The following is a 13699-nucleotide window of genomic DNA, read 5'->3' as shown; positions in this document are numbered from 1 at the left end:
GGCAAATGCCTGGTTCTGGAATTTGTCTGCAGAGCAGTTCTATCCACACCGAACCGTGGACTGATTCTGACTTCAGATGTACAGCTCAGGCTGCGCTGCCCATGAGGAAAGTGATCTAGGAACCCTGACTTGCTTCTATCTGATGAGTGGAGCCATAGACTGGAATGAGGAAGATGCTCACTCTTTGGTGTAAATGTTTACCTCTGTTGGAGTAAGTGTGCTTGAAAATTGCTTCATGTTGGTTTTGGCTTCTTGCACTGGCTGTTGGTATGGGGAGCTTTTTTGTGGCAGAGCTCTGAGTCTGGAAGCCTTCCCTGCAGCATTGTGTGGATGTTGAAAGTTTTCCGTGCCAGTGCTGGTGCTGAAAGACTTTGATGCCAGTTTTTCAGGACTAGGGCAGAGATTCTATAAATTCCCCTGTGCCCCAGTGTACTGCACAACTACCCATGGCCACAGCCATGAGCCTATTTTGAAGTGCAAAGAGAAAAAACAAAATAACACTTTTTTTTTTCTTCAGAGAGGCCCATGTTTGCCCATATGTGATATCCAAAGCACCATATTTCCTTAAATAAGTTGCTTCTGGAATAAAGACAAGCAAGACAGAAAGAAATTCTGCTTATGGAGTATACTCTGCCTGTTTCGCAGGAATGAACCTTGTTTCCCTGTGATCACCCCTGGAGTGAATCAGGGAATTGCTGGGTCTGGGAGGATCAGCATGGATTCCAGGTGCCCTGTGCAAGCAGCTCAACTGGGACCTCCCTCTGACCTGGCTGTGTAAGCCATGCTCACCGAGAGAGACGCTGCATTTGTCATATCTGTCAGACAGCTAGTGCAATGCATGTGGGCGCATGTGCAAAACCGGGCTTTCTGTGGTAAAGACAGTTGTTTATATATATTATGACAGGAAGAACAGAGCAAACTGACCCAGTCTTGTGTGAATCTCTAAATGCTAGAGTACTTTGTCTCCTCCAAACACTCAATGCTTCTGTTTGTTGTTTGACTGTCTAGGCACGCTATGAAAATGAACAAGAGTAACCCTGAGTTGGAGACGGTCAGCAATGGGTCTGCAGAGAGCCTTGGCCCATCTTTTAGAGGAATCCAAGTCAACTTCACAGCTGGCTCCTCAGACAGCCTCAACTCTGACACAAGATCTGCCAGCGATGGAGGTAATTATACCTTGTTTCAGTGTGCATGTCTGTGTATAAATGAGGGGCTTGGGGAAAGGGGCTTTCCATAGCTTAGAGACTCAGAGTCCCCTCTTCACACAGTATCCACAGAACAAACTTTCCTGCACTCTTTAGTCTGTGTAGGTCTTAGCCTTGACTGGCAAGAACCAGCTCCAGAGAGGAGTTGAGGCTCTGTGGCCACACTTCTGTTGATTTCAGCATTATAAGGATGGGCAGCAGACTGAGACTGGCAGCAAGCTGCCAGAACTGACTGTGAGGTTCTTTGGCCACACAAACTCATAACAATCCTGGACCATCTAGCAGCAGTTACACTTGGACTCTTGGGAGTATTTCAAGCTACTGATCTCACAATGAGAGACTGTCTCACAATAATAGTCCATGGTCCATCCACTTTTCCCAACTTTTATTTAGACTTTTTTTGATTCTCTTTAAATAACCTTAGCCTAGTTGGATCAGCATAATTTTTGGCCTGTCTGGCCCCAATGAAGATCATAGGTTAGTGGGCAGACCTCAAGGGGCATCTGGTCCAACCCCTCCTCTCTTCCCTGCACAGATGTAGGATGAGCTATTTTTAAACTCACCCAGACAAATGCTTTTTTTTTTTTCCTGAGATTTAATCTAAGTCTACTTTACCGCAATTTAAACCCATTGCTTTGCATCCTGCCCTCTGCAACAAGGAATAACAGTTGTTCTTCCCCCTCTTTGTGGCAGCATTTCAAATATTTTAAAACTGCTATGTTCCCCCTTAATTTCCTTTTCTCTAGACTAAATGCATCTAGTTCTTTCAGTCTTTTCTCATACAGTTTGCATCCCAGTCCCTTTATCATCTATCTTTCTCACCTCTGGGTCTTCTCTATTTTCTCTGCATCTTTATTAAAATGCAGAGCTCAGAGGTGCACACAATCCTACAACTAAGGTCTAATCCATGCTGCGTAAAGTACACCTTCACCAAAACCCCCAGATCCTTCTTGGCAGCACGGCTACTTAGCCAGTTATCCCTCAGTCTGTATTTCTGCATTTTATTTTTTTTCTTCTCTAGGTATAGCACCTTACAAGTATTCTTGCTAATGTTTTTTAGACCTAGCTGAAACTAGATCTGATGGATGATGAAGTCAATCTGTAGTGATCTTGTGTGTGCTACAGTTCTTAGTACAGTGCACAGGATCATTTACCTATGCAGCATACTTCCATCAGTGAATTGCAGTAGTAACAGAAAACATTCTCTTTAGGAGAGGAGAAAAAATGCATTGAGAAGGAAAGGAGCTATGGTGAAATTAAGTGCATAGGTTAGGTATTTCTTAAAGGAAAATATGCCCTGTTTAATTAATTTAGATTTTAGAAAATACATCTTCTTTCAAGTAATTTTTTTTCCGAAGTACACTTAACTTAGACATGCAGTAACATATTGTATAGCTCAACAGCTATTTCCTTTGCAAACAGTGATTGCCATATAGTGGAAGCTGTCTCTATCCAAAAACAACAATTTATAGCAATAAAATTTAGAGAGCACTCTGGAAACTATATTTTTCTACCCCTAACTCAGCAGCTTAGAGGGAGAGCATGCCAGAAAACTGTAAAGGAAAAAATTCATGCTGCAGATCAGACTTTTTTTACTCTGGGCACCTTAATATATAATTGTCAGATATGAATAGAAGGGGAGGAGCTTTCCTATTTTTGCTCCAGTAAAATAAGTCATTTCAATTTTCTTTAAAAAACTGGAAGTTTTAAGAAAATGCTTGAAAGTGACTTTGTTACTAATGTAAGAGAGGAACTGATCTAATGGGTTCTGAGGTGAACTTGTTTAGAATTCATTGGCAAGTCCCCATGCCTCCTGCAATCCCTTGGTTTAGTCAAACTGGGGAGTCTGCAACAGCTTCAACTAAAAGAATGAAGGGTTTTAGAGTAAGATTACAAGGCAGATAATCTTGTTAGTATGAGTCCTTGTGATCTTAAAATGTGGCTCATTAAAACTGCCTCGGAATCTTAAATGTGTTGCAGAATTTTGCTCTAAGTTCATGGAACTTTATTCTGGAAATAAAGGAGAGCTAGAGTTTTTGGTGGTTGATTGGTGTTCAAATAACGATGGCTGCCATGTAGGGAAGACGAGAGAGGCAGTTTGCACTTATGGGCTAAGTGTGTTTAATTGAATGTTAAAATGATTTACATTGAAAGAGTAAATGATTGAGATAAGTGGAGCAGGGTCTAGTCTCAGAACTTTAGTTTTAGATTGTCTGTTAACTCAGGCTAATATTATAACACCAGCTTGCTTTGGATCTTGTGTTGAAGCATGTCTTTTCAATCATAAGAAAGTTAGGGGAAGATTCAGCACATCATCCAACAGGATAAAGTACAGCCACCTTTAAGCCAGTTATAGGCTTCCTAGGTTCCAGTACTGCCCCCGTTCCAATTCAGCTCCTGGCTTAGGTTTAGAACAACCTTGGGCTTGTTCTGCTTTTTTTTTTTTTTTTTTTTTTTTAATCTTCATTCTTGGAAAGCATGGGCCGGCCATCTTCTCATTATAGGGTTTTACAGGACCACGCCCTGGTCAGGGCTTCAGAGCACTGCTACACTATCAGTAATAAAAGATGTTACAGAGGGCCATTTAAAGATTAAGACAGCCTTACAAGTGGTGCTGGACACAGATGCTTCAGTAGTGGTGATGTAGAGGTCTTTGTGATTATAAGGTTCTGGCATTCCAAAGGAAATCCAAGCTATTGTGGAGGACCTGTCATTTGAGGCCATGGAACTATTTAGTGTCAAAACTGATAAGACTTTGCATGCTGTGTTCTGCTCACTGGAGGTGTTTTCTGCTTCCTACCAGTGTAAATTCAAGTAACGTTCTTGTTTATCACTGAAAAGAGGTTCTGCCCCATCAGTGTCTTCCAACAAATTGCCTCCAGTTCAGGGAAACCTTCTAGTGAGTGTCAGAGACGACCCAGACGCAAGTCATTCTTCAGCACATAGGGCACCCTCTACCAAGGAAGAAGCTTGATGGTGCTCTTGAACTGTGGAATGCCTACCTGTGTTCCAAAACCACTTGACCTAACTTTACCTTGCATGTGCCCTTATTACATCAGACCAGTTGGTCCTAGACATGGTAGCAAGCAGACATTCCATTTAGTTTGAGTTGCTACTCGCTCACAATCCCTTTTCCCCATCCCTTTACAGGGACTGTTCTGACAAGCATCTGCTACAGGAAGAAGTCATTTCTCTTTTTGACACTGAGGAGCCATAAAAAGGGTTTCCTTGCATCTCCTGTGAAAGGCGTTTCACGGCAGTTACTTCCTAGTTCTGAACAGAGAGGGAAGGAAGGGGGACTGGGGACCAGTCTTGGATGCAAGTCCACAGTCACACCTTGTAACAAGCTCTGCCTCCAGGGATGCCCACAGCACCTCCTAGGGGTCACCCTATGTCTGTTCTCCCACTCCAGTTCTCCCCTATTGGGTGTCCTCTCTTCTCTCCTGCTGCATCTCTCCTTGATGTAAAGCAGAGTGGGCAATTATTTGGGCCCACAGACCAAGTAGGGAGTTTTGGTGAGCTGTTGTAGACTGGATCAGCACCCCCTCCCACACGCACACCCCTCCCAGCAACAGTGTCAGTAACTGGGCTGCATGGGACTGAGGGGCCCACTGCAGGCTGGACAAAATCTTGGACTGTATTTTGCCCACCCCTGATGTAAAGGGTTAATAGGTTTGGGAGGCTGCCTTCAGATCCTGGAGTTTGGCTTTCAGTGCCTTGCCATGCCCTGCTCATCATCATTAGGCTGCCAGTCAGCTCATCCTAACTGGAGCAGGGCTCACTCACTCTTGTCTGGGCCTCCTCTGACCCAGTATCTTTCTCTCATTCAGACCCACTGCAGCTACCAGGTCTCAGCCCCTCTCCCTAGCCCCAGCTGCTTACCAGATCTTGGACCCTGGCAGGGCCCTGTGACCCCTTCTATCTGTACAGGCCCTCCCTAGGCCTCTCTCAGCCTTGTGCAGCCATTCCCCAACCAGGTGCCTTTTGAGGCACCTATCCCTCCAGGCCCTTGCTCATGTCCATCTCAGTCCGGCCTTTAGGACACCTACCTTTCTGGGCCTTTGCTCACACCCTCTGGGTTGGGCCGCCCTTCAGGGCTCCTACCCCTCCAGGTCTCACTGTGTTCATGCCTGGGCCTTGGCCCTCTCGGCTTTAGCCCAACTAACTCCCACTACCCCTTTTCAGGGCTCAAAACCCAAAATGCCCCAGGAACCATATTAGGTGGCCGCCTCCTCCTCCCTACATCCACAAGTCAGTCCTTGAGTGTAACATAAACTTCCAATCGCCACAGAAGCAAAAGCACATCGTTTCTGTCTCTATATATAGCATGCCTGCAGAGTTCATTCTGAGGATCTGAAACAGTCTGTGGCTTAGGCCCCTAGCTCAGACTTACACGGCTTTTTCTCCTTCCCCTTCCAGTCACCTGACTTGCCTGGCTGCTTATAAGGCCCAGGTGCTGCTCATTCTCTATTCAGCCATACAGTGTTCTGCTGCCTGCAATCTGCAGGCTGGGCCCTGCAACCCATTGGTAGCAGGTGCAGGTAGCACAACTCTTCCCTTGCTGGTTGCGCTTGCTCCAAGTAACGGGAGGAGGCTTTCCCCTGTTACAGATCTGCATTGGATTCTTACATTGTTAACATGCTCCCTCCTCCATTTTTTTTCCAAATAAGCAACCTTTCTGATGGCGATTACACAAGCAGGGGGGAGTAAGATCCAAGCCTTCATAGGAGCTTCCTTTATAACCCTTCTTCCTAGATAAGGTGGCCTTGGTTATGCAAGTACTAAACTTAATGTGCAGTTACTATGACAGATTAATGAACATGTAGTCACACCTACTGAAAAGTAAAAATGTGCATGTGAAGAATGCATCTTGAAGAAACAAGTTACCAGTAAAAGACTTCATTTTTAGTTTCCATATCTGTTCAGCCTTTGCCTTGTTTCTTTTGGTTTAGGACAGTAGTGCCCAATTTTTTTCCACCTCAGGCCAGATGGACAGTGGTCAGTCTGTCTGCAGGCCCGATCCAGCCAGTTGGCCCAATCCATCATGTGGGGTGGCAAGGCGGATCCTGATCTAGCCATGTAGGAGGTGGGGGAGGAGGGGGGGCATAGCCTGGCCCTGGCTCTGCAGGGCTTGGGAATTTGACAGCAGGGAGGGTGGCAGCATTACTTGCCATTTGCCGCTGCTCCCCCATCACCAAATTTCCCAACTGGCTGGATGCCATGGTTCCATGGGCCGCACTTGGGCTGCAGGCCAGAGGTTGAGCACACCTGGTTTAGAAGGCTACCAGTCAGTACCATAGTTAGAGCAGGGATTACAGTGTAGACTACAATGTCTACTGCGGCCTAGACTGACAAAGACTATGAAAGGTAACAACCTTTTTAGTAGCTAACCTTGAACCAGCAGTTTATGGAGGAAGGGTATTACATCCTGGTATCTATGTCCTGTGCCATGTAGAACTATGGTTTTATTTATAGAAAAGGTCCTTAATAAATATGAAAATAGTGTCATATGTTGATAATCTATCAGAATCTGCAATCTGCAATGTCGATATTGAAACCCAAGATTCAGGTTCAAATAGAGAACAGAATACACAGCTATTCACTTCACCATGAGCGAGACTGCCATGAATTATCATACGCTTACCTTTCTATAGACAGACAAATTGTAGCACAGTACAACTTCTAAACATATTTAAACTATTATTTAGTAATTTCAAAATACATTTTCATTGAATGTTGGTTATTGATTATCATAATTTCTAGTAAAAACATTTAGTTATTTGAATGTTGCGTGCTATAGTTGCTTATTTTTCTAAAATTATGACTTGTAGAATGTTTGCTATGGTAGAGATCTTCCTCCCCCCCCCCCCCCCCCAACTTTTTGACAAACAATTAGTCTTACTCTTGACCAGTTTTAACAAGTAAGGTAAACATTCATAAAGTACAACTGACTGAAATGAACTGGGTGCCAAAATCTACATTCTGAAGACTTTTTCCTTTCTTCTGAGCACTTTCATGGTTCAGTTCAGGCAAGTCAACAGAACTCAGTTCATAAAACAAATAGATTTGAGAATGTGTAAACTTTAGTCAGTGGAGGGGTTGGGTTTTAGAACTTGACAGTAGAATAGAGTCAACTAATCCCTGTGCCTCCCCTCAAAAGTTGAACTGTTTTCCAGTTCAGTGCATCACCTTGACCACTCTGATAGTGCTTAATCCAATGCAGGTGCAGACCTGTCTTGGATTAAGCCCTAACATGAGTCAGACTGTCTTATCCAGTCTCACCTACCCTGTTAAATTGCTGTGTTTCAGCTTAATAACTAAATAGGTTTTGTTTAAATATTTGTAGTTGCACAGTCATCCCTCAGTACTTCATTCTTAACTCCTCACAAGTGATTTCATTGCTTAAATATTTATCCTACATCAGCTTTACTACTGTTTGGTGGCTAATATACAAATTCAGGGAAAAGCATCAGAGTGGTTCTTCATGACACCATAGAATATCACCCTCTTCCTCTGAAATATCATTGACTAAATCCAATTAAATCATTTCATTCTGGAAACGGTGTTTGCCATAATTAACTAATTGGAAACTCTCCTTGGTTTGGCATGTAATATTGTTTGCATCTTTGAACCAAGGCCAGACAGATTGCAGGATTCCCTGAGCTGTTGAAACCACCAGGATCCCTTGTAACAAGCCTCTAAATGTTTCAGTGAGAGTTCTCAGAGCACCCCACGCTATTAAGCTGAAGATAATTCAAAGTCATTAGCATTAGGATCCATGGGCAAGTGGTGCCACCTTAGTTGGGGGGCGGGGGGGCATGTGCCCCCTTCCCACAACTGGGAGGTGGTCCCCCTGTGGCCAGTCTCCCCGGGGGGGGGGGGTAGTTTCCCCCACGGCTGATCACAAAGCAATCACAGATGCTTCTGGGAGCACCGTGGTGCTCCTACTCCCCAACTGCCCCCCCTTCCCCCCCCACCCATTGCCTAAGCAGCAAGCATGACTGGTCAGGGGGTGCACCAGCGCTCTCAGGGGGTGCACATGCACCCCTGCCTGTCGCCACTGTTAGGATCAGCTGCACCACAGAAAGACCATGACTGAAGTCCCATGTTCTACCTGAGAGTAAAATTGTACACAAAAAAGGTCTTTTCTTCCTTTATAATCGCTGTCCCCTTGCATTCAGCACACAGTTGATCTTGACATCCAGACACACAATGCAAATATGAAGTTTTACCTCTTCTTTAGTCAGTTATGTGCAGTGGACTTCTGGGTGGATGCTGACTCAATGATTAAACTTGCTCATCCATAATAAGCTAAGGGTGAAATTGCATGTTACACTTAGACCATACTAGGGGCATGTGATGTCGGTTGCCTTATGGGTGGTACCACTTGTCGGTTAGGTAGCCCCTCCCTCAACTCGCCTGCCACGAATTTGCTGTTAAGTTCTCACGAGGGGGTTTCAGTGGAGATCTTCCCAGAGGGGCTCCCCGACATGGCTGTACTCACAGTTGTTAGGCGCAATGTTCCACGAGGCTCTGCCTCCCCTACACCCTGTCCACTTGCCAACCAGTCACGTGCTGGTCCTATGTTAGCCTCAGTCTTGTGGGCTTGCCCTGCAGTAGACCTCGGGTGGAGGGAAGAGCACGCAGCTGAATAACTTAGCCAGCTCATGTCCCTTCTCTCTCTATTCTTTGGACTTCCCTCCTTTCCTTTATTTTCTTTTCTCCCTATCCTCTTCAGAAATAATATTCTCCTGGGGAGGAGTGGGATGCAGAGCCACCTCCTCTTCCCCAGCAGTCTCCAGGGGACTTTGAACCCCTCCCCTGCTCTACTTCTTCTAGGGGAAGCACCAGTCTCTCCTGGCCCGCCTCCAGCAGGGAGCTGCTGTGCTTCCCCTGCTCTGCCTCGGTCAGGGGCTCAAAGGTTTCCCCTGCCTCACATGCCGGTACTGCATGGGCTACGGCGTGCCTCTTCCCGGCGGAAGCCTCAGCACGCTGGACGTGCAGCCAGCCAACTCTCTCTCCCTCTGGCTCCCCCCTCTCCGCGGGTCCTGTTGGGGCTTTTAAACCTTCCCACAGCGGCCATGCCGGCTGCCACGATTGGGCTGGCTGCCTCCCACACGGGGAACAGCTGCTTAAATAGCCAGCGTAATGCCGGCTCGCGCGGCTGCAGCTGCCGCCGCGGTCCCAGCTCCTGCACCGCCGAATCTGCCGGAGGTAAGTTTCCCCCCTCGGGGGGGGGTCTGTTTCCGGGCTTTGTGCTCTCCGCTGTTTTCTCTCGCCTCCTCTCGAGCCCGTGGTGGCACGTTGCTGCCACAGGACACTTAAAACTTGAGCATCCACATGTTAAAGCTCAATAACTCACGTGAAGTGCTTTCTGAGCATCTCAGATTTGCGTCACACCAGGTAAGGTGCTGGGCTGTGCTACCTAACTTGTGTAGGATAACTTCAGTCTGCTCTACAGAGAAAATGAGTACATTTTGCAGTCCTCCAGCATCACAGGATGCATTCATTCCATTTCCCAACCCCCTCCCCCAATAGAGGATAGAGAATAGAAGTAGAACCCCCAGGTATCCTGGCTTCTAGCAATGACCCTGCTTGCCAACCCTCTATTGGTAAATCACAGCTATGCAGGAAAAAAATGGTAGTAACCCTTAATATGTGACCGCTCAGAGCATATTCTAACTTTAATACTGTTTAACGTTCCACAGATTTAGTATGGTCTATGTATAATATGCACCTTCACCCTAAATCTTCACCACAACATACAAGCTCCATGCTCTACTCGCAGCAAGAACCATTCCTCTCCAGCAGCAAGAACAGAGAGGCTTTCAGCCTACTATTTCCAAATGAGGCACATGAGAAGAATTATAGGAAGCTCATAAAGGTGTGGACTTAGTGCATGTGTGTGTGGCATGCATCACAGCTTCTAATTATTTTCATCTAACTTTTTGTATGGCAAATTATTAAATATGTGACTTTACCTCTAACCACCTGGTATTAAGTCCACAGGAAGAAGGTATTTTCAAATGCACAAGTAGCTGTTAGGCCTGTAATCCCTATTGACTTGTAATGGAAGTTAGGCTCTGCTCTGCCTTCGAAAAATCTCATCAGGAGAATCCATGCTAATAAAGGAGAGCTGGGAGCACTTTTTCATAATTCAGTTAATGCCTTTGTATCTTCTAGGACAATCGTGTGAACAAAGTCAGTCGCCAACTCTCTCTGGGAACCAAGGGTTTTCTTCTGCTCCTTTTCCTGAGCATAACAGTGAGGGTGGATCCCATTGTGCACTGACTGAGCCACCTCCTTTGCCACAGAAGAAGACAGTAAGCAGAGCAGTTTCATCACCTGATGGCTTTTTCTGGGGCCAGGCCACTTCAGGTAGAAGAACAGCAAAACCTGCAAGCCCCAGATTAAACGTCAGTCACTCTGAAAGCAACATGTGTGTCCGAGAAGAATCTCCATTTTGCTATCCATCTCATCTAGGAAGCAACCACAACACATTCTCCTCCGCTGAGTCTCTGGAAAGAGTCTGCAAAGGAAATGGCCATTGGGGACCAACTTCAAATAAGAGCAGCAGTGCCTGCTTCCCAAACAGAAACGTGCAGCTGTTCTCTTCCTCTCAGCTCAGTGTGTCCAGCCAGGTTTCCTCAGGCTCCAGCCTTCAGCTCCACAGTCTGCTCAGCAACATTGACAGCAAGGAGGGGGTGTATGCCAAACTAGGAGCACTCTATGCCGAATCTTTGCGCCGCCTTGTCACAAAATGTGAAGACTGTTTCATGCGTGATCAGAAAAATGAGCTACGTTTCAGTGAAAACAACTGGTCACTCTTTAAGCTGACATGCAACAAGCCCTGCTGTATTTCTGGGGATGCCATCTATTACTGTGCAACCTGCTCCAAAGACCCTTCCACTACCTATGCAGTGAAGGTAATTTTACTTTCTGGCCTTTTTGTTGTCTCTCTGCTCAGTCATTTATACTGCAGTGTAACAAGAATAGATCCTGCTGACTGTATAAAACCACATTGTGTACTAGTGTCAGTTGGCACAGCTCTACTGGAATCCCTCTCTGGGAGATGAACTTTGGTGGAGTGTGAACTGCAAATGTAAAAAACAATAGATTAACTTCCAAGCCATAATCCTTCAAAAATGGCATTCCTTGAGGTCTTACTGCATTATCCATTACTGGCACCTTGACCAGATTACTGAATGCTCTTTGGAGAGCTCCATTGTTATTTTCTAATAGTACTTGGCACTTACATGTTCAAAGCACTTTCCACCATGCTCCTGTGAGGGTAGGTGGTGCTATCTCTGTTTTATGTAGGACGGAACCAGGGCAAAGAAGCCACAGTCAGTAGCAGAACTGAGATTAAGGTGCAGTTCCTGATATCTAACCCAAAGGCTTTCTCTCCTAGAGAGTGCTGCCTCTTTAGAATTCTAATACTGCTTCTGGGTGTAAGCAAAGACTGGAAGTTAGAGTATATGGCAAAACCTTGGTAGATTTTCACCAGAACATAAATAATTTCCAAGTAGACATGCACTAAATATAGTTACGATTTGAAAGCTTCTTTTAATTGATTCAGTTGTTACAAACCCTCTGAGGAAGTTTTAGTTTAGAGATATAAAATTTTTAAAAAATGATACATTAGCAGTTAAAATTCTGGACAAACCAAACATTAAGACACCTTAACCATCTAATTTAATGGGCAGATCTATCATGCAGCTCTATAGATATTCCTGTTCCTTCTATTGTGTGATTGGGTTCTAAGCCTAGTTATCTCCTTGCTATAAGGAGATGATTATTATATAGAGGGAAACAGCCTTTTTTTTGTTCATGACAGGTCTGCACTTGTGTCCTCACATGGAATCTGCATTTATTTTGTGATCCTGGCAGAGTGTGTCACACTAACTGAGCCAAAGCAGTCAGACGGGGCTTTGCTTTACACTAGTGTTAGTGGAAAGTATATCTTGGCAGTTTGCCAGTGAGCTTTCATTTTCATTAATAAATTATAACTGATAGGCAATAATTGGGAAACCTAACTGCCCCTTTTCTATGCATAGTGTATTATTGTATTAATTTTCAAGCATGAAAATGGCTACAGCCCTGGGGTTAAAATTAGACTTGAAAAAATCTAACAGCTTGAACATTGGAGGTAAGCCAAGAGTCTGCCAAGAAGTTTGAGCCAAAACTTGAGCCAAGCTATTTATATTTGCTAGACACCCAGACACACACACAAATAAAATGAATAGAGAGATCCAGGGTCACAATGACTGCTGGGAAACCCAGCCAAAATGGGCTCTCTTTCATGGTGTTTGTCTTCGTTCAAAGGCTCAGAGCGAAGCCAGCTGCAGATTCTTACCATCAGCGTTCATTGGCTTGTGTATTGTGTGTTTAAAATGTATGCAATCCACACACAGTTTAGTGATGTGACCAAGCAGGTTACACAGGAAAACTTGCACCATATTCTTCCAAATCAAAGCTTGGCTGTGCCGCTTGTATTAATTTGCCTCACTTGCATGTGCTTCCAGCTTGCATGAGCAACACCAATAAGATCGGATCCTGGTATTGTGGGTATATCTGTTTAAAAAAAAAAAAAAATTACTGGGATGAGTGTCACTAAGAAGAAGTGTTGCGTACTTACAGGCATATTGGAGCATGAAAGCACAGATAATAAAAAGAGAGGTATAGTTTTTTGTCCGATATTATAATAATAATAATAATATTATAATAGTATAAGACAGATATTATACCAGTCATATTAAATGACAAAATATGTGTATAACAAAGAAAAAAGGGCTTATATTCACCTGGGGTGCTTAGGGTTCTCTTGCATCTGTTGCATTAATCTGTAGTAGACCCATGGGCTATGCTCCTGGAAATCATCTTTTAACAAAATAAATGTGCAGGACCACAAGACTGTTTTTATTCAGATGAGAGAGGACACAATAGGCTTTGAATTTCTCTTCCCTGTACTACTTAGTCACCAGAGTTAATGACCTGCAGACTTCTAGATTCAGAGTATTTCCAGAGGAGTATAAAAATAAAATAGCCCTCAACCTCCTGTTTATTCACTTCTGCACTCATTTACCATAGATGACAAAGCTTTCTTGTCTAGTTTTGTGCACATGCGAAAAGAAAGAGTGACTTGCTCCAGGGTTTGAAACCTTTTACGCTAAGCTTCAACCTCGAGCAAGTTTGTGCATCTCAAGTATAAGTAAATCCCTAAATAAAAAAGCTTATAATGGAAATGCTGAAAAGCCTGTAAGATTTGTGGAGCTAATGGATGTTGCTGGAATAAACCTATTTTTCTGCCATTATTTGTGCTGTCACAATGGGAAAGTTTCAAATAAAAAAAGATTGTGTGGATTGGATTTACATAAACTTTGACTTAGAGTGGTGGGGCAGGAACCGCTTTGTAGCTCCATCTTTCTTTTAGTCATAAGTGTTAAGGGCCAGGAGAGAGGGCCACTGGCTTGAGTTGCCTTTATATAGGTACA

The 13699-nt window shown here is 44.5% G+C and overlaps 1 protein-coding gene across 3 annotated transcripts in view; it reads left to right on the top strand.

The window, feature by feature from the left end:
* PRAG1 (PEAK1 related, kinase-activating pseudokinase 1) overlaps positions 1–13699 on the top strand; it is a 52219-nt gene that overhangs the window by 33425 nt on the left and 5095 nt on the right. For all 3 annotated transcript variants that reach the window (XM_019494154.2, XM_006278816.4, XM_019494153.2), the window contains exons 4-5: positions 1009–1166; positions 10389–11131. In XM_019494154.2, coding sequence (XP_019349699.1) covers positions 1009–1166; positions 10389–11131 — 901 coding nt within the window. The remainder of the gene's footprint in view (positions 1–1008; positions 1167–10388; positions 11132–13699) is intronic.

Source organism: Alligator mississippiensis, chromosome 2 (assembly GCF_030867095.1).
Source record: "Alligator mississippiensis isolate rAllMis1 chromosome 2, rAllMis1, whole genome shotgun sequence".
Taxonomy (NCBI): domain Eukaryota; kingdom Metazoa; phylum Chordata; order Crocodylia; family Alligatoridae; genus Alligator; species Alligator mississippiensis.
The sequence above is the reverse complement of the archived record's forward strand: the minus strand, read 5'-3'. Positions and strand labels throughout refer to the sequence as shown.